At 32.6% G+C, this 19,887-nt stretch overlaps 3 protein-coding genes across 3 annotated transcripts; all 3 read right to left on the reverse strand.

Moving 5' to 3' along the window:
• Positions 1–3: 3 nt before the first annotated feature.
• LOC114720858 (disease resistance protein RML1B-like) lies at positions 4–3,495 on the reverse strand. The gene is made up of 6 exons (XM_028906576.1): positions 3,445–3,495; positions 3,136–3,305; positions 2,222–2,889; positions 482–775; positions 39–233; positions 4–12 (listed from the first exon to the last, which is right to left on the reverse strand). The coding sequence occupies exons 2-6, from the start codon at positions 3,146–3,148 to the stop codon at positions 4–6; spliced, it is 1,179 nt and encodes a 392-aa protein (XP_028762409.1). The 5' UTR covers positions 3,149–3,305; positions 3,445–3,495.
• Positions 3,496–3,525: 30 nt separating this feature from the next.
• LOC114720872 (toll/interleukin-1 receptor-like protein) lies at positions 3,526–4,444 on the reverse strand. Its single transcript, XM_028906594.1, has 3 exons — positions 4,041–4,444; positions 3,717–3,939; positions 3,526–3,598 (listed from the first exon to the last, which is right to left on the reverse strand). Exons 1-3 carry the CDS (start codon positions 4,145–4,147, stop codon positions 3,542–3,544), a joined length of 387 nt encoding a protein of 128 aa, XP_028762427.1. The 5' UTR covers positions 4,148–4,444; the 3' UTR covers positions 3,526–3,541.
• A 10,317-nt stretch (positions 4,445–14,761) lies between these two features.
• Positions 14,762–18,672, reverse strand: LOC114720859 (disease resistance-like protein DSC1). Its single transcript, XM_028906577.1, has 3 exons — positions 17,725–18,672; positions 16,027–16,320; positions 14,762–15,784 (listed from the first exon to the last, which is right to left on the reverse strand). Exons 1-3 carry the CDS (start codon positions 18,649–18,651, stop codon positions 14,762–14,764), a joined length of 2,244 nt encoding a protein of 747 aa, XP_028762410.1. The 5' UTR covers positions 18,652–18,672.
• Between the last annotated feature and the right edge of the window lie 1,215 nt (positions 18,673–19,887).

The raw sequence follows: 19,887 nt of genomic DNA on the forward strand, positions 1-19,887 counted from the left end.
TCACTAGATGAACTTCTCCCTTTCATACTGTCCCCGACATTTATCTGCATCGGCCCACAATCTTCTATAAATAAATAGACATTCTGTTTCGGGATAGTCGAAGAATGGATTTGGCCTAACTTCCCGCAACCATGAAGAATCATACTTTCAATCTTAGGGGTTTGAGACAAATCTGGGAGTGCCCTGAGATTTTTTGAATACTGTAGATTTATTCTCCTTAGATTTGGAAATTGCTGGGGGAAAAAAAAAGACAAAGCAGTAGTGTTAAATAAATTACATAACTACACACACGTACAATTTACTCAACAATTTTTCTCATGCCCATTACAAGAACAATTGGACTCCCCGTAGATAGTACAATTACTACTACCATCAATTTAAAGATAGTAGTAAAGCAAACATTTGCATTGTGAATTACTTTAGTCAATGTTTCTTAGAATCAGAACAACAAAAATTATGACATATGAGAAACTATACGTACCTGATCCCCAAGCTGTTGGATATTACTGTCAGGCAAATGAAGTTTAATGAGATTTTCAGCACAAAATTGTAATGGCACAGATGGTAGTGGATATTCTGCCCAACTAAGAAACCTTAATTCTTTAGAAAGATAATCCAACGGTTCGCAAATATTCAACTTTGAAGGCTTCCCCCAATCTGACTTGTAAACTTGAAGGGACATTAAATAATGCATCCTTCGAAAATTACTAGCCGTCAATGTGATGCTTTCTATCTTGCTTGCATCCAACGACATGCATCGAATTGCCTCAATCGCCTAGTAATAATATCAAATCGAGAGAAACACAATTATCATTGCCAAAAAAAATCACCATAAATACCATAGAACAATTAAATATATCAACTTTTATACAAATTAACACCACTATATCCATTTTATTCAAAATTCCTTACAATTCATGTTTTCCACGTAATATATGAATTTCTCAACAATCATAAATACGCAGACACACTGATGCGTATACCTACATGCATGTGCACATGTTTATAATATAACTACAAAAGGAAAAAATTATTTTTTTATTTTCCCGTTGTACTTCAAATAACAGTAAATTATGCTCACACACGTATGCATATATCACTTGATGAAAATTTTTTGTACACTAATTTTATCTTCTAAAACAACGCATCACGAAAGACCCAGCTAATTTTAAATTATAATTCTTCTGAATATTACTAATTATTATTGCAATCCTGTTTATCTTCTTCACGTCTAATGATGAGCATTGAATTGCCTCAGCCGCCTACTGATGAAATTATGGGAAAAATTCGGTAATATGTAACAGGTGATCAAATAATAAATAGAACAATTAAATATATTTCTTTTAGAAATTTCTTTTTTTTTTAATAACTTCTTTTAGGAATTTCTAAATGAATATACCTTTGTGCACTTTATTCAAACAACTCATTTTATCTTACAATAAATAAATTGGAACAAACAAATGCACGCAGGCTCGCAAGGACAACCATACGAACATGCTTAAATTCTTAAAACTAGTGCATATAAAACCGCCCGGTATATATAAAATTCTTTAAACAAAAATTATGTTTAAATTTCATAATTTGTACTTTTTTGCAATATTACTCAATGTTTATCAAGAAAACGCGTGAGCATGCATGTGCGGTGTGTAAGTATACACGCAATCACTTTCATACAACATCAATTTTTGCTACTGCTATCAATTAATATAAAAAATGTCAATTTTCGTGGATATTTTTATAATTTATCAAGGATCGTTCACGCTCTGAATTTAAAAATACGTCTTACATCATCCTAATCATATTCCATCTCAGAACTAATAGAAAGTTTAAAAGTTTAAGCTTAAAATTACACCTAATATATTCAGGACCAAATTCAATAATATATTTTTATGACCAAATTCAATAGAACACATAGCGTAGTGAATATATTTAAGATAAGACCCAATATACTTTGAAAAGTTTTTTTTTAATTTTTAATTATAAAAATAAAATTTTAAGTTTAAAAAATCAGACCTAATAAAAAGACTTTGCTTTGCTCCAACGAATTCGAGTCAAAGAAAGAAGTTTTTTTTTTAAAAAAAAAAAAGTCTATTTGGGCAGATATTGAAACTTATTGAAAAATTTAATGCATAAACAAATAACTTTAAGAAAATACATCACAAGGAAAAGAAATATTAACTATTAAGAAAATCAAGAATATAACTAAAACGTAAAGTATTACCTGGTCATTGTGGAAAAAGTGATAAATGCCCTCATGCCTCCATAGTCGAACATGTGTTTTACGACCAGAGAATAATTGTTGGCTTGAAATTTCAAGGCCCATTTCCCTCAGAAGATCATGCATCTCAATGAAATCATTATGATCATTAAATGAAACGAGGGACTTTTCTCTTAGAACACTTATCTCAATATACATAGAAGAACAATATAATTGTCTCAATAGGTTCAAAGAAATATGAACTCCTTGCTTGATTAAGAATGCCAGGTCAAGAAACACATTTTGCTGTTTGTCATCAAGTCCATCGAAACTCAACTTCAGAACATCAACAATGTCCTTGGGTGGAGCTTGACTTAGTTTTTCCAAAGCACTTTCCCACTCTTCTTTTTGTCTGCCATAAAGGAAGCAACCCAGCACTACTAGGGCTAATGGGTTTCCGTGACAATATTTCACTACTGATTTTGATAACTCCATGTAACCCTTAGATGGCTCATCTCGCTTGAATGCTTTCAAATTGAAGAGATGAAAAGCATCTTCAAAATTCAAATCCAGAACATGATATGCTGAAAATGTCGTAAAAGCATTCTTCAGCACTTGCATGTCCCTTGATGTGATAATAATTCTACTTCCTTCTCCAAACCAATCAAGTACCTTGGTTAAATCTGCCACTACTGTTGAATTGTCCACATCATCAAGTATAAGAAGAAATTTTTTTCTCTGAAGCCTATTTTTCATAAAAGTGGTTTTTATGTCATAGATGCTAATATCCTCATCTTTTAATAATTCTCTGAGGCAATTCTTCTGTAGCTCATCCAAACTAGTTCTTTTTAATTGCTCTTTGACATTTTCAATAAAGGAGAAAGCATCAAATTGAGCTTTCAACTCCTGAAGTATAGCTTTAGCAAGTGTGGTCTTACCAGCACCACCCATACCCCATATTCCCACAATGCGGGCCTCAATTAGAAGCCTCTGAATGTTTCTAACATGTCGAGCAATACCAATGAGTCCTTCAAGATGAGATGATGACACATAGTTCAACTTCCTCAAAATATCCTTGACAATCTCTTCAATAAGTTTGAATTCAGGTCTAGCATAAATGTCAATCGAAAGAAAACGCATAAATCCCCAAAACCAACAAATAAAAACAACAACAATTTGCTAGAATTCTAAAAATTAATTGAATAAATCCCCAATACCAACAACAAAAGGAACATTTTTGAAGCTACCTGGTACTGTGGGAATCCCATCCAGAGAGATTTGTAGATTGGATTAAAGCATTTCTCCACTTGTGCAATTCTTTTGGGTTGTCTTTAAATCTTTGCTTCAATACATCAAATCCTTTTCCAAAATTCCCATTTTGTTTGCGTATGCTTGAAGGATCTATGTTATAGAAAACAGGTATCACAACCCTTCCAAATTTACGCTTGCATTCTAATATGTGAACAAGCTCATCTAGACACCAAGTTGAAGAAGCATAATTCTTAGAGAAAATAATCACAGATATTTCTGATTCCTCTATTGTTCTTAGAAGAATCGGTGAGATTGATTCTCCTTTTCGAAGTTTGTGATCCATAAAAGTATGGATGCTTGCATCTCGAAGTCCTTTGTAAAGATAACTTGCAAAATTGTGGCGAGCGTCTTCTCCTCTAAAACTAAGGAACACATCATACTTGGTAGTAGGAGGAGAAACCGTTTGAGTTAAAATAATATCGTCTTCAGAGCTACAGGAAGAAACAAATAGTGAACAGATATTGCGTTATGTGTAGGAGCAAATCAAACAATAAAATAAAGAGTGCGAGGTTATTTAGAAGAAGCTAGCTACCTAGCAGCAATAGCAACAGGTTGGTTACCATTACGCGAACGAGAGATGAATTTGATGGCTTTGGAAATTGATACTCCCAATAGGATCAATAAAGCTTTTTGGAGCATTGAAGCAATGGTTGTGATAGCAGTTTCTAGCTTTAGCCTTCAGAAAGGAAGATAGCTACGGACGAGATTATCAGCACTAGAAGAAAGAAGAAATTAACAAATTTTTTTGCAATATTTGGCCCGTGAGAAGAAAACACCAAAAGTTTTAGGGAAATGATTGCAAAACAGTATATGTTAATAGGATGAAACAAGTGGAAGAGAAAAAGAAAAGAATTAATGGACAGCATTAACCTGGTGGATGTCAGCTTAAGTAGCTCACAAGGTCTAAAACATGTCAGTTTTGAACTTAATTTGTAGACGTCCAAGTGCTTCAAACAAATTTAACGAATAATTAATAATTGAATATAATGAAGTTTTCTAGGATTAACACAGTCACTAGGTAGTCACTAGGGAAAGAACTGGTAAAAGTGGAGATGGGTGGGATCAAGCAAGTGGATTATATAAAAAAGAGAATATGCCCTGTTGGTTTATAGCGATGCCTTTTTTAAGCATAACAAGGAAATGGGGAGTGATTATGATGAAAGAAAGAACAGGCACTTTGATTTTAATTTTATAATATAATAAATAAATCAACAGTTTACTTCATTTAAAAAATTGAATAAAATAATTGAAGACTTTGGTCGTTAGATCCACAACTGTAAAATAGTTGGGGAGGAGAATCAATCAACAGCTAGCACTAGGAAAAAAAAAGAGAAAATCTTTTACAGAATTTTTTTGCGAAAATTCCTCGCCCGGGGGGGATGCAGGGAAAACAGTAGAAGGATAATGGATCTATGCGATAGAGCGAGTAAAAGAGAAGAAATGAACCTGGACAGATGTGGAGGGAAGCGAAAGAAATAGCTCTCACAAAATGGAAGCTTCAGAACTCGCTAACTTTGCTTTCTGTTGAAACAAGCTGTTCAGTTCAGATTCAAAGATCACCACATGCCTCAGTCACATGTATTTGTCTCCGTGTTTCAAAGGCTCTGATTCCAGTTTTCGGGAAGCTCGCGTGTTGATGGTTTGGCTCTTGATTAACATGATAAAAAGATCAAACAAAACTATTTAGCAAGTGGGAACAAGTTACAGAACGATCAATATATAGCAACTTGATGGAGAGTAACGATTGATGCTAAAATGAAGAGCATATATTTATGGATGGAATAATAGTGCGAAAGAAAGACTCCATCATGGGGCCAAGTCAACTTATCAGTCAAGTCCACACAACAACTTTTTTTTTTTTTACCAACAACTTGATTTATTTTAAAAGAAGCAGAGCTACAGTGCGGAAAAGTACACGCGTTGATGGCGTATTAGCCAGGCTGTGTGTTAATGGTTTTTTTTCTTTGAAAAGAAGTTGGACTGAATAAATTCATGTGTATTGATATTTTTTGTTTTGTTTTCTGCTGGGGGGAAAAAAACAAAAATGTAAAAATTGCAGGAAAATATTGGTAAAACTGGCGATTGGTGGGATTAAGCAAATGGATCATGAGAAAAGAGAATACGCCCTACTGGTTGCCTTTTTCAGGCATAACAATGAAATGGGGAGTGATTAAGGTGAACAAAAGAAGCACTTCACTTTTTCAAATAAAATAAATAAATCAGTCGTTTACTTCATTAAGAAAAATATGAATAAATAAATGAAGAGCTTAATCAATAGATCAAGTGCGTCCATATCTTTGAAGGTTTTAGGACTTTGTTTTTTCAGAAGTTGAAGTGTAAAAGAAATTCAAATGTTTAAGTTTTATTAGATGTATGACAGTAAGGGAGCTAAGGAGGAGATTGAATCAGTAGCACTAGGAAAAGAAATAGAATAACAGATCTTTTGCAGGCAGAAGAATAGAAGGATGATGGATTCATGGGACAGAGCAATTAAAAGAGAAGAAAGAACCTGAATGTGAAGGGAAACGCCAAAGAAATAGTTCATAAGCAAAGCTCGGTCTCAAAAATGGCAGCTTTCAGAATTTGCAGATCAGAATTGCTTTCTCTTCAAACAAATAGTTCAAATACAGAGATCAACAAATGCCTCGATTCCTACCATATTTATGTCTTGCTTCAGCCTTCCTAGTCAACCAGTCAGGTCATCCCGCGTTTGTCACTTTTTTCTCTCCCCTTCTTTTTCCCTCCTTTCCTTTTCTCTTCTTAAATATTTCCAAAGTGGGACGAAATCGGGACGAAGTTGCGGGACAACCAATGTCTGTTTGGCAGAGCTTCTAATGGGTCATAAGTAGCTTATTTTGAGGAGAAGTCCGACTCAAAAATTTGTGCTTGTTTGGGACAGCTTGTGGAATACCGTATTTGAGAGCCAAAAGGAATAAAAACATATGATTGAAATTAAGCCGAGAGAGGGAGCTTTTTTGAAGTAGCTTATAAACTGTTGAGATAATAGGTTTGTCTAGATTGGCAGTAGAAAAAATAGCTTATTTTCAATCTGACTTTTAAAAAAAATAAGATTGAGTAAAGATTAAATTGAGTAAGGTGAATTGCGTTTGGAATGGAGTTTTAAAAAATTAGTTTGTAAAAATTAGATTGGGTAAAAGATTGTTTGAATTATGATTGAATAAAAGTAAATTTATTTGTAAAATTATCAAAATAGATATGATTTTTAATAAATAATAAAACATTATAAAAAAAATAAATTTACATAGTACAATAAATTTAAATTAATTTAATATGACAAAGTAAAATTTAACGGTGGAAGGCTGAGTCGACAAGTCAAGTCATGCCGCGTTTGTCACTTCTGGGGATTGCGGTGTTGCTTCCTCTAAACTTTTCTTATTTATTTCATCTTTTTTTTATCAACAACAACTTTATTTATTTTAAAACTAGTTATAGGGAATAAAAAGGATGCGTGTTAAAGTTGTTTTAATGGTTCTGGTGCTTTAATTTCTTTATTATTTCTTCTACAAAGAAATTTCCAAGCTTTTACTCTCGTGGCCGACATAGCGTTACATTCTTTATGCGCACCGCATTGTTTGACAATTATACAAATACATATTTTGGAGGCTCTAATATCCCACCTCCTTCCAATTTTTATTGTAATACTCCAACCTTCTTATTCTCTGTCCCGTGTTAAATGTAAGGACCACATATCTACTTTTAATTTTAAGAGATTAAAAAAAATTAGTTCAGATAATTATTTGCGAAAAATATTCTTAATATATGCGATCAATATGTAAATTTTTCTAAAATAGCTTTTATATAATTGTAGTAATTTGGTATTCCATACCTTAGAATGAGAACATGTGGAATGCTTATATTGTTTCTCTCATTTTTGCTCTGTTTTAGCATACTAATAGAGTTATAATTCTTCTGTTGCAAACTACTATTGCCATATAACACCCCAAAAAACAAAAAGAAAAAAAAAACTGCGCACACAAAAATCACTTCAAAAGAAAGAAGTAGAGATAGAATTGTAGTAAGTTTTCTTTTTTCTTTTTTCTTTTTTTTGTGTGTGTAAAGAAGTTAAAAGGATTTACACAAAACACAGGGAGCATTATTTGCCTCTTCTTTGAGAGCTCTCGGTGCATTGGGGATGACTGTTCGGTTTGGTGCTTTAATGGTGTTCTTTGAAAATGTATCTTTTTGGCAAAAAATTCTTCTTTTGTCGCATATATATGAGCTTTGATATGGACAAGAAACAGAACAAACCACACTCACTAACGATTTTGCTAATTGAGTTAAAACAGAACCTTTGTGTTTTTCTCCGTGTTGAATCGTGCAGACAAAAGCAAGTCATTTTGGTATGTACTATGTGATATTTTTAAAGGAAGCCATTCAAGTGTTTCGATCATGGATTTTTAGTCTTTATACTCTTAATGCTTGGCATTTTGTTGTCGATTATTATTTTAATATCCTTTTTACTTGTTTTGTTTGCTTGTGTTTAGCAACGTAGAGCAATATTTATTTCCAACATGACAGTTATGAATTTGAATTTGTTTAGGAAACTCATATTGATGGCGATCCCGGACTTCTAGATGACTCTGAATTTTATCAGCAATTACCAAAAGAGTTTTTTCAGACAATTGATCATACATCATCCGATAAGCAATAATTGTCTTGTTTTTGGCCGAACAGGCATTTTTTATATATTGTATTCATATTTTTACTTCTGATGATGTTGTTGAAATATTAGACTGGTCAGGACATCCTCTTTTGTTTAACTTATAATGTATCTTAGCAATTATGGGCAAATAACACTTGATATTTAGCGTGAAAGGTCTCCTAGAAAGATTGTAGAATTATTAGTGATTTATTATTTTTTCCATCTAAATAATTTTGATCAAATTTTATGGACCTAGAATTAGCACGAGTTGCTTTCCTAGAAATCACAGTATTAACCTCATGCCATGCAAGCGGAAGTCACGTTCTTTTTTTTTTTTTTTTTTTGCTATTTTGAATCATACAGAAAAAGCGCTTTATGCTTTGAAGAAGACGCAACCAAAGAAAAGGAAACTTGTCGATAGTCAGGCCTCAAAGAGTTACGAGATAAGTTTAGTTGATGAAGATGGCATTTCCTTATTTCGTTCCATTACTTTTTGTCACATGTACATACACATATATTGCTAAATTCTCTAGAATTGAAAATAGATTTTTGACTAATTTGGTGTTTATACTGTGTAATGTGGCATTGAAAGTATAATTTTCATGAAAAAGTTGTAAACTTCATGGCTCCTGAGTCCATAAATCTTTCATCTATAGTTCCTAAACTTTCTGGAGATTTGTTAGGATTAAAGTCACAGAGATCATCTGCTGGGACAACATAATCATGCTCTTGGAAAACAGATAATGACATCAAGCGTTGCATAGTAAATTGTCATAATATATTTGTACTCATTTACCCAACATTATATTGTTTATTGAGGAATTTTATTTTTCTCTTCAAAAGACAATAATTTTATGTAGTGATGAGGATTGGTAGTTTACAGCAAATTTCAGTTTCAAATCTTCTCTGTTCTTGAGTCCACAAAAAAAAAATCTTCTCTGTTCTTAATGCATTTATCTTTCGTGGACAACATATATTTTCATGAGCAATCTGTCCAACTAAGGCATAGTTATCCATTATGTTCATACTGAATAGCAATTCCATTATGTGGGATGATGCAGTAACTTAAATAAATCTTATTTAAGATCCATACATTAATAGCAAGTGATTATTTTTCCCCTTTTTTTTTACATGCTTGGTACTTTAAGTTTACATCAAATTTCATTTTAATTTCATAAGTTTTTAAAGTGTGCTTTTAGTTTCTGAATTTTAATATCTTAAATTTAAGATTAAACTAAAATTTGATGCAGATTTAAAGGACTACATACATGTTATACTTTTTTAATTAAATCTTTATGTAACTAGGAAAAATTCAGTAATTTAGTGAAAAGATTGGTGTTATTACCTGTGTCACAAACTTGGAAAGCTTGAGCAGCCCTGTAAATAAAATCAATGTAAACAGGAACTTTTGTCAATTAACTGCTAGTCCTACTGCTACTTGTACCACATTTTCAAAACTTAATAACTATTTCAAAGTTGATTAATAAATCACATCCATAAATGCATGCCCCAAACAATTTTAGTCATATTTAAAGAAGGATTTTTTTTTTAATGGTTGAGTAACTAAAAAATTTTCAACATGCAAACAAATAAAATTGAGGAACTTCAAGTTAAATATTGAGACTAACTGAAAATTTTAATGAATAAACAATTATCAAGAGCATAAAATATAGTAATTTTTTTATAAAAAAAAACTATTACCTTGTCATTGTCGAAAAATGATAGGTATTGCAACACCTAACTTTCTAATACTCTTATAAAGTCTTTTTAAGGACTGTGTATCACTAAATACCAGGTTTTTGACCTGGGAAAAACTGAGAATTTTTTTCCCAGATACTAACAGAAAACCGACGAGTGATTCACACTTGAACCCTGCTCCTTATACTACTGCATATATAGGTAGATATACTGGCCATCTCGGTCAATGGCCCTTACCTGAGTGCAGGTAGTGCATACCTCCTTATGGGAGATATAAAATAGTATATACATAAGCAAGTAGAAATTACTTGCCCTTAAATATTTAATAAGTTAGTTAATTATCTATCGAAATAATTATTTTATAAGTACAAAAGTAGCAGGCATTCCTGCTCTTCATACATGCCCACCTTCAGCTCTTACAACCTCCTTATCCTTGGAGCTGCTTGCTTTTGTTGTACATCATGGAAGGGAGGGTGAGATTTTGGAGAATCCCTGTAGTAGTAATTTCCATCAAACACATATGCAAATCACATGAAGCATGCCAAGTAAGCCAAACAAAACATAACCTTGCAAACTATGCATATAAAGCATTTAAGTGTAATGACAAATAGTCAGATAAATGAACTGAATGTGCAATCAATGGCACATAAACCCGGACATACAATGGCACATAAGGCCACGCCAATAATGGCTCATAAGGCCCCATATCTTTCAACTGCATGTGATCATGGCTAATTACTCATCCAAGGAATTAAGGATTACATGTTCTCATGATTTGAAATAGCACATGGCATAAACAAACATGCAGCAATCATATGCAAGTGTAAGGTATAAAAAAACTACTACTTGAACCTTCCACTTCAAAATTAAACCCTACTTTGTTCCTTTCTTTTAGCTTCCTCAGTGGGTTTTTACAGAAATCAAAACCTATTATATAGGTAAGGGTAGATTAATACTTGATCCAATATAATTTATAAATTAACTAACCTTCTCTAAATTTCAAGTTTCTTTAAATTCTACCCTTATATAATAGTTGGTCATCCTAAACAATTTCCTTATTCAATATATTCACTATGGAGGTTTCCTTCTTTATCTCAACCCATACAGGTAACTTAATAACTGGTCATCTTGGTTAAATATATTATCTCTAATTATTACATTTAAGGGTAACATCGTGTCCCCAATTCCAATTTCAGTTCCACTATTAAGTAGTTGGTATCATGGAAAAAGTAAAGATATACACACACACACATATTTATATATATTATTTTAATCCTCATTTAACTTCATTTTCCCAAAATAATTCTATAAGCTTTTTTAACTTTCATTAACAATTAACATAATACTTATCATTTAAATCCAAGCCAAGCAATTTTAATTTCTAATTATCTATTGACCTTTTTAAACTTTGGTTTAGTATTCCTCCAACAGTCTTTCTAACAACTTCTATCATTTACCAATTTTATCCCATACCCTAGCCATTAACTGTTCCATTAAGAATTTTCCAAATACATACCTTTAAATAATTTCCAAACATAATGAACTATCAATCAATCCATTTACAATTTCCATCCACCATTTGGAAACCTCAAACAAACCTCAACAATAAAATTTCAAATCAATTCCTAGGTTAATTTCTTTGATCCCCAAAACAGCCACCAAGTTTAATTCTAATTCCAGTCATTAAATCCCCAAAATCTACCATTGTTTTCATTCTATAACTATTAGTCTATTCCTTGCTTCCCTTTAAAACCTTTTAAAATATTTAATCATACTTAACTACCTCAAGTATTTACATCAGGGTCCTTCTCCAAAATCCTAAAATTATTTTATACCCATACAAATGTTGAAATCAATTTTTAAATGTTTTTACTTCAAATCTGGAAATTTTCTTGATTTTCAACACATACCCAGGACTAATCTTTGACCATACTTATTCACCTCATTACACTTAAATTTTTCTCCTTATCCTCCTTAAAAACTTACATTCCCTATTCAACCTTTTAACCATAAAACACACCCAAACGTCCCGGTCAATTCCCTACCACTCATACACTTCCCCAACCTCCACTTCTTAATTAATCCTTTCATCACTTAAATCTGAAAATCACTTCCAACCTTGGAAATCACCATTACAGCACCTTAATCCTACATTCCCTTCGTTTTCCATGTCTTAAGCTCATGGGGAAATACTTTTCATGGAATTAATTCATTCCTAACGTACTCAATTTTCAGTAACTATATATGTTCCATCTTTAAAATTCCAGATTCGAGACTCACACCCCCAACATCAACAAATCTCAATTCGAATAGCAAGCATAGGGATATGTGCGCGCACACGCACACACACACCAGATTTATTCTATTTGATTACTTCAACTTCACACGCACAAATATAAAGTTCCTTTCGGCCAAACACAAAACAACAACCAAAGAGCAGTCAACACCAAAGCTCTCGACTAAAACCACAAAATCCAGCATACATACATATGTGTGTGTATATATTGTCAATCTTTCCCTTACCCATAAATCCGACAGCACTACAGCAGCAACTGTGGTCCTTGCTTTTGGTAATCATAAACAGAGTAAGAAATCCCACATGCAACCCATTCAAGACACTCCATGAACACAACCCGTTTTCATATTAAACCAGCGACTCACTCCCCTGCTCGGACAGCAATAAACAGAGGAAAACAACACATGCAACCAGTCACACTAGCAACCCACTTCACGCTTATACTTCTCACACACACCCAAAGCTTAGAAACACAGCACACACAAGCACCTTCAGGATCCCGCGGCACATGCATATATATATATATATATGAAACGTCCTTCTCCTCCCTTTAACCTCTGTTTCGGTCCACATAAACGGGGCATGGAATCTACATGCAAGCTAAAAATCATACTCCATTATCATCAACAAGAACTACTCTTTCATCGTCATCAATTTTCAGCTTTAATCGGGAGTTTCTCTCACTAAAACCAAACTTCTATCTTCATCAACACCTCAAACAGCCCCTGTTCAATGAAAATAAAGGTGCGAGAAGGATTAGGGAGCTCACCTGGATAGTTTGATCGGTTTGCATACAGTAGAAATACCTCCGACCACCAACTCCGCTCCTCCTCCGTCGCTCTCATTTCGTGTGGTCTCGCTCTCGTCTCTCTCACTTTTCCTTCGAGTGGCCGAGTGAAAAATGAGGAGGAAGTGTTATCTTATGTTAAACGGTGAGGCAGTACACGTGTGATGTGGAAGTGAAAAACGAAATGTCCCTTTTGCCCTTACATTCAATGCTTTCTTGCGATTTCTTCCTTCTACTATTTTTCTGAAATAATCAAACTAATTCCAAAATTAATCCTTGATGTTCTATACGGGTTTTCCTCATTCACTATCTTCCTCGACCACTAAACTAAATTTTATAAAAATTCCAGGTCAAAAATCAACTCCGAACTTTTTTTTTTGAATTTTTCTAGAAAATAGCATTTAATTCCAGAAATTAATCCTTACCCCAGTTTAAGGATTTTATACCTCAGTTATCTTCTTCACCATCACAACTGGTTATCCTAAAATTTTCAGATTAAATATAAATATCTAAGTATTTTTTTCATAATTTTCTGCAAAAATAAGCCATTTTCTCTTAAAATTATCTAATAAAATTATTTAAGCCATTTTTGGAGAAATAAATTTTTAAAAATATCTCTAAACCCTGAAAATCAATATTCTATAATTTTTTCTAATTTTATTTAGTCATTAAATAATTTTAATGAATTTCTCTTTTTTGTTCATCTTAGGTCATAAAATTCGGGACGTTACAGGTATCATTGTGCCTCCATTAATGGAGAGAAGTTAGAAGAGTAAGAGGTAAGAAAAATTAATTAAAATCTTTCAACCCTACTTCATTTTCATAAAAAATCGAGCTTATTAAATTTTTCATTCTTCCATTAACATTCAACCAAACAGAGTTATTAATGAATAAAGACATGGTTTTTGCTGTAAAAAAATGATGCCGTTTCATGAAGTGAACAACTTATTGTAATAAAATATGAGTTATGGTAATACTTCCTGTTATAGTTTAATTTGGTAAAATATATGTTATGCAAGCAGGCTATACATGTTTTTGAAGTACAAGTTATGGGATACTCTATGCATGGTAAATAATGAATAATCCCAAGGAAATTGCTTTGCAATAGAAAATTATTTCTCCACTTATTTTTAAATAAGTTATACAATGTACACACGCAGAAAGTAACAAACGATAGAACAATTATTGAAAAGAAACATTAAGATTAATAATTTCTAGTGTTTTCTAAGGTTGTGAGGAAGCGCTCAATGAATCACACTTCAAAAAATATATATATCATTGATGTCACATAATATGAAGGGAAAATTACTACTAGATCTCAAGTGAGAAAACCAAGTAGAAATAGATTTTTTTTTTGTTGAAAAAAAGTGAAAATGACCACAGTGCCAATTAACCACGTTATCAACTTGGAATGATTGAAGGTGGCCGATCAAACAAATATCTTTTATTTTAATGTAGTTTACAATTTAAATATTATAACATTTTAACATTTACAAGTTGAGCTTATTCATAAGTAATCATTCTACTTTCTTATAATAAAATTGCTTAGTAAGGAAATAGTTTGTCATGCTAGTTATTATACTCACATCACATGGAGAGTAACACACACAACAGGTGCAGTTATTGTGAAGCCAAAATAAGATTAACAATTTTTATGCTATAAAGTTGTGAGGATGCCCTTCGTACATGAATTACATATTAAAAAAACAGAAAAATTAATATTTCATAAAAACATAATATTAATATGTAATAAAAAAATAAATGAGACTGATAATTTTATGACCTGAAAACTTTAAATGATAATTAATATCAACAGCAGTACTTCATAAAGTGAACAACTAAGTCATGACCATAGTATTCACTGTTGAAAAAAAAAAAACGAGGACGTTGTAGCATCCTCTCCAAGTAGTTATAAAAGACTTTGAAAGAATGATGAGGTAAAGGAGATATTGGGGAAGAGAGTTGTACTCCTAAAAGAGGCTGAATCCTTGCCCTGCAATCTTCATTAAGTGATTTGAGGAATATTGAAACTTGAGGGATGCTGCTGCAACCTGCATTATTATTCCCAATACTATCACCCTCTTTTAATGTCAGTCGAATCAATAGTGACCAGCGAGGGATGGTGTTGGGAATAAGTAGTGTTGTTAGCAATGTATCGTCCATCTTACTATCATCCTCATCTTCCATTAATAATAATGTCATCTCTACTACTTGATCACCTTTACTAATCATTTCTCTATCATCCTCATCCTCTTCTTCATCATCTTTCACACCCCTTTCACCTCTATTACCCCTCACCCTCACAATAATACCAGAGGGAACATTTTCGTTGTAATAATGATGAACATCACAAGTATGATGTTGGTTGAAATCATGCCCAAACTCAATCAAACCCTCTAACCATTCAACTGTCCTCACAAATGGAAGTAAAGTCACCAAACTTTGTATTCCCATTCTCATGAATTCTGTCGTCTCTTTCAATGGCATTGTCACATGCTTAAATCCAACGCCACACATCATATTGCCGCACACCATCACCTTCATTGTCACTTTATTGAATGTCAAATCGACAAGATCCAAATAACTACGCATAATCATTAACCCTGATGAACTTCTCCCTTTTATACTGCCCCCAACATTTATCTGCATCGGCCCACAATCTCCTATAAATAAATCGACACGCTGTTTCGGGATAGTCGAAGAGTAGATTTGACCCAAATTCATGCAACCATGAAGAATCATACATTCAATCATAGGGGCTTGAGACAAATCTGGGAGTGCCTTGAGATTTTTTGAATACCATAGATTTATTTTCTTTAGATTTGGAAATTGCTGCAAAAGAAAACAAGCAGTAGTGTTAAATAAATTACTAACTACATGCACATACAATTTACTCAACAATTTTTCTCATGCCCACTACAAGAACAGTTGGACTCCCCATAGATAGTACAATTACTACTACCATCAATTTAAAGATAGTAATAAAGCAAACATTTGCATTGTGAATTACTTTAGGCAATGTTTCTTAGAATCACAACAACAAAAAATTATGACATATGAGAAACTATACGTACCTGATTCCAAAGTTGTTGGATATTACTGTCAGGCAAATTAAGTTCAATGAGATTCTTAGCACAAAATTGTAATGGCACAGATGGCAATGGATATTCTTCCCAACTAAGAAACCTTAATTCTTTAGAAAGATAATCCAACGGTTCACAAATATTCAACTTTGAAGGCTTTTCCCGATCTGACTTGTAAACTTGAAGGGACATTAAATAATGCATCCTTCGAAAATGACTAGCCATCAATGTGATGCTTTCTATCTTGCTTGCATCCAACGACATGCATCGAATTGCCTCAATTGCCTGGTAATAATATCAAATAGAGGGAAACACAATCATTATTACCTATAAAAAAAAAGACCATAAATACCATAAAACAATTAAATATATCAACTTTATCCAAATTAACAGTGCTACATCCATTTTATTCAAAATTCCTTACAATTCATGTTTTTCTCGTAATATATGAATTTCTCAACAATCATAAATACACAGACACATTGATGCGTATACCTATATACATGTGCAGATATTTAGAATATAACTATAAAAGCAAAAAATTATTATTATTTATTTTCCTGTTGTACTTCAAATAATGGTAAATTATGCTCACACATGCGTATGCATATATCACTTAATGAAAATTCTTTGTACACTAATTTTATCTTCTAAGATAACGCATCACAAATGTCCTAGCTAATTTTAAATTATAATTCTTCTGAATATTACTAATTGTTATTGCAATCTTGTTTATCTTATTCTTGTCTAATGATGAACATTGAATTGCCTTAGCCGCCTATCGATGAAATTATGGGGAAAAAATCGGTAATATGTAAAAAGTGATCAAATAATAAATAGAACAATTAAATATATTTCTTTTAGGAATTTCTCAATGTATGTGCCTTTGTGCACTTTATTCAAGCAACTCATTTTATCTTACAATAAATAAATTGGACAAAACAAATGCACGCAGGCTCGCGAGGACAATCATGCGAACATGCTTAAATTCTTAAAACTATTGTATATAAAACCGCCTATGAATTTTATGTTTGAATTTCATAATTTGTACCTTTTTGCAATATTACTGAATTTTTATCAAGAAAATGCGTGAGTATGCATGTGCAGTGTACGAGCATACGCAATCACTTTCATACTACATCAATTTTTGGTTTGCTACTGCTATCAATTAATATAAAATATGTCAATCTCCGTGAATAATTTTATAATTTATTGAAGATCGTTCATGCTCTAAATTTAAAACATACGTCTTACATCATCCTAATCATATTCTATCTCAGAACTAATAGAAAGTTTAAAAGTTTAAGCTTCAAATTACACCTAATATATCTAGGACCAAATTCAATAATATATTTTTATGGCCAAATTCAATATAACACCTAGCATAGTTAATATATTTAATATAAGACCCAATATATTTTTAAAAGTTTTTTAAAAATTTTTAAATATAAAACTAAAATTTTAAGCTTAAAAAATAACAACTAATAAAAAGAATTTGCTTTGCTCCAACCAATTTTAGTCAAAGAAAGGAGGGTTTTTTTTTAAAAAAAAAAAAGGTCTATTTGGGCAGATATTGAAACTTATCGAAGAATTTAATGAAAACAAATAACTTTAAGAAAATACATCACAAGGAAAAGAAATATTAACTATTAAGAGAATAAAGAATATAACTAAAAAGTAAAGTATTACCTGGTCATTGTGGAAAAAGTGGTAAGTGTCCTCGTGCCTCCATAGTCGAACAGGGGTTTTACGACCAGAGAATAACTGTTGGCTTGAAATTTCAAGGCCCATTTCCCTCACAAGATCATGCATCTCAATGAAATCATTATGATTATTAAATGAAATGAGCGACTTTTCTCTAAGAACATTTATCTCAATATACATAGAAGAGCAATATAATTGTCTCATTAGGTTCAAAGAAATACGAACTCCTTGCTTAATTAAGAATGCTAGGTCAAGAAACACGTTCTGTTGTTTGTCATCAAGTCCATCGAAACTCAACTTCAAAACATCAACAATGTCCTTTGGTGGACCTTGATTTAGTTTTTCCAATGCACTTTCCCACTCTTCTTTTTGTCGGTTGTAGAGGAAGCAACCCAACACTACTAGGGCTAACGGGTTTCCGTGACAATATTTCACTACTGATTTTGATAACTCCATGTAACCTTTAGATGACTCATTTCGCTTGAATGCTTTCAAATTGAAGAGATGAAAGGCATCTTCAAAATCCAAATCTGGAACATGATATGTTGAAAATGCCGCAGAAGCATTCTTCAGCACTTGCATGTCCCTTGATGTGATAATAATTCTACTTCCTTCTCCAAACCAATCAAGTACCTTGGTTAAATCTGCCGCCACTATTGAATTGTCAACATCATCAAGTATAAGAAGAATTTTTTTGTTTTGAAGCCTATTTTTCATAAAAGGGGATTTTATGTCATAGATGCTAATGTCCTCATCTTTTAATAATTCTCTGAGGCAATTTTTCTGTAACTCATCCAAACTAATTCTTGCTAAGTGCTCTTTGACATTTTCAATAAAGGAGAAAGCCTCAAATTGAGCTTTCAACTCTTGAAGTATAGCTTTAGCAAGTGTGGTCTTACCAGCACCACCCATACCCCATATTCCCACAATGCGGGCCTCAATGAGGAGCCTCTGAATGTTTTTAATATGTCGAGCAATGCCAACAAGTCCTTCAAGATGAGATGATGACACATAGTTCAACTTCCTCAAAATATCCTTGACAATCTCTTCAATAAGTTTGAATTCAGGTCTAGCATAAATGCCAATCAAAAGAAAACGCATAAATCCTCAAAACCAACAAATAAAAACAACAATAATTTGCTAGAATTCTAAAAATTAATTGAATAAATCCCCAAAACCAACAACAAAAGGAACATTTTTGAAGCTACCTGGTACTATGGGAATCCCATCCAGAGAGATTTGTTGATTGGATTAAAGCATTTCTCCACTTTTGCAATTCTTCTGGGTTGTCTTTAAATCTTTGCTTCAATACATCAAATCCTTTTCCAAAATTCCCATTTTGTTTGCGTATGCTTGAAGGATCTATGTTATAGAAAATAGGTATCACAACCCTTCCAAATTTACGCTTGCATTCTAATATGTGAACAAGCTCATCGAGACACCAAGTTGAAGAAGCATAATTCTCAGAGAAAATAATCACAGATATTTCTGATTCCTCTATTGTTTTTAGAAGAACTGGTGAGATCGATTCTCCTTTGCGGAGTTCATGATCCATAAAAGTGTGAATGCCTGCATCTCGAAGTCCTTTGTAAAGATAACTTGCAAAATTATGGCGAGTGTCTTCTCCTCGAAAACTAAGGAACACATTATACTTGGTAGCAGGAGGAGAATCCGTTTGAGTCAAAATAACATCGTCTTCAGAACTACAGACGGAAATAAACCGTGAAGAAATTATATGTAAGAGCAAATCAAACAAGAAAATAAAGAGTGTGAGGTTATTTAGAAGAAGCTAGCTACCTAGCATCAATAGCAACTGGTTGGTTACCATTACGAGAAGGAGAGATGAGTCTGATGGCTTTGGAAATTGATACTCCCAATACGATCAATAAAGCTTTTTGGAGCATTGAAACAATGGTTGTGATAGCAGTTTCTAGCTTCAGCCTTCAGCAAGTAAGGTAGCTAGGGACGAGATTATCAACACTAAAAGAAAGAAGACATTAACAAATTTACAAAATTTGTCCCGTGAGAAGAAAATAGTGAAAATTTTGGGAAAATGCTTGCAAAACAGTATATTTTGATAGGATGAAGCAAGTGGAAGAGAAAAAGAAAAGAATTAATGGATAGTTAGAAGATATTATGACCTGAATG

Source organism: Neltuma alba, unplaced genomic scaffold, assembly GCF_004799145.2.
Source record: "Neltuma alba isolate B1F8T4 unplaced genomic scaffold, ASM479914v2 tig00012002_pilon, whole genome shotgun sequence".
NCBI classification, from domain to species: domain Eukaryota; kingdom Viridiplantae; phylum Streptophyta; class Magnoliopsida; order Fabales; family Fabaceae; genus Neltuma; species Neltuma alba.

Excerpts from the sequence above, each read along its gene's own strand:
- LOC114720858 (XM_028906576.1), bottom strand. Across the intron at positions 776-2,221 it reads ACTTTTTCCACAATGACCAG|GCGATTGAGGCAATTCGATG; the intron begins GTAATACTTTAC and ends TATTATTACTAG. Across the intron at positions 234-481 it reads TCCAACAGCTTGGGGATCAG|CAATTTCCAAATCTAAGGAG; the intron begins GTACGTATAGTT and ends TTTTTCCCCCAG.
- LOC114720872 (XM_028906594.1), bottom strand. The coding sequence starts at position 4,147 with ATGCTCCAAAAAGCTTTATTGATCCTATTGGGAGTATCAATTTCCAAA. Across the intron at positions 3,940-4,040 it reads CCTGTTGCTATTGCTGCTAG|CTCTGAAGACGATATTATTT; the intron begins GTAGCTAGCTTC and ends TTCTTCCTGTAG. Across the intron at positions 3,599-3,716 it reads TAGAGGAATCAGAAATATCT|ATCCTTCAAGCATACGCAAA; the intron begins GTGATTATTTTC and ends TCTATAACATAG.
- LOC114720859 (XM_028906577.1), bottom strand. The coding sequence starts at position 18,651 with ATGGGTGGTGCTGGTAAGACCACACTTGCTAAAGCTATACTTCAAGAG. Across the intron at positions 16,321-17,724 it reads ACTTTTTCCACAATGACCAG|GCAATTGAGGCAATTCGATG; the intron begins GTAATACTTTAC and ends TATTATTACCAG. Across the intron at positions 15,785-16,026 it reads TCCAACAACTTTGGAATCAG|CAATTTCCAAATCTAAAGAA; the intron begins GTACGTATAGTT and ends TTTCTTTTGCAG.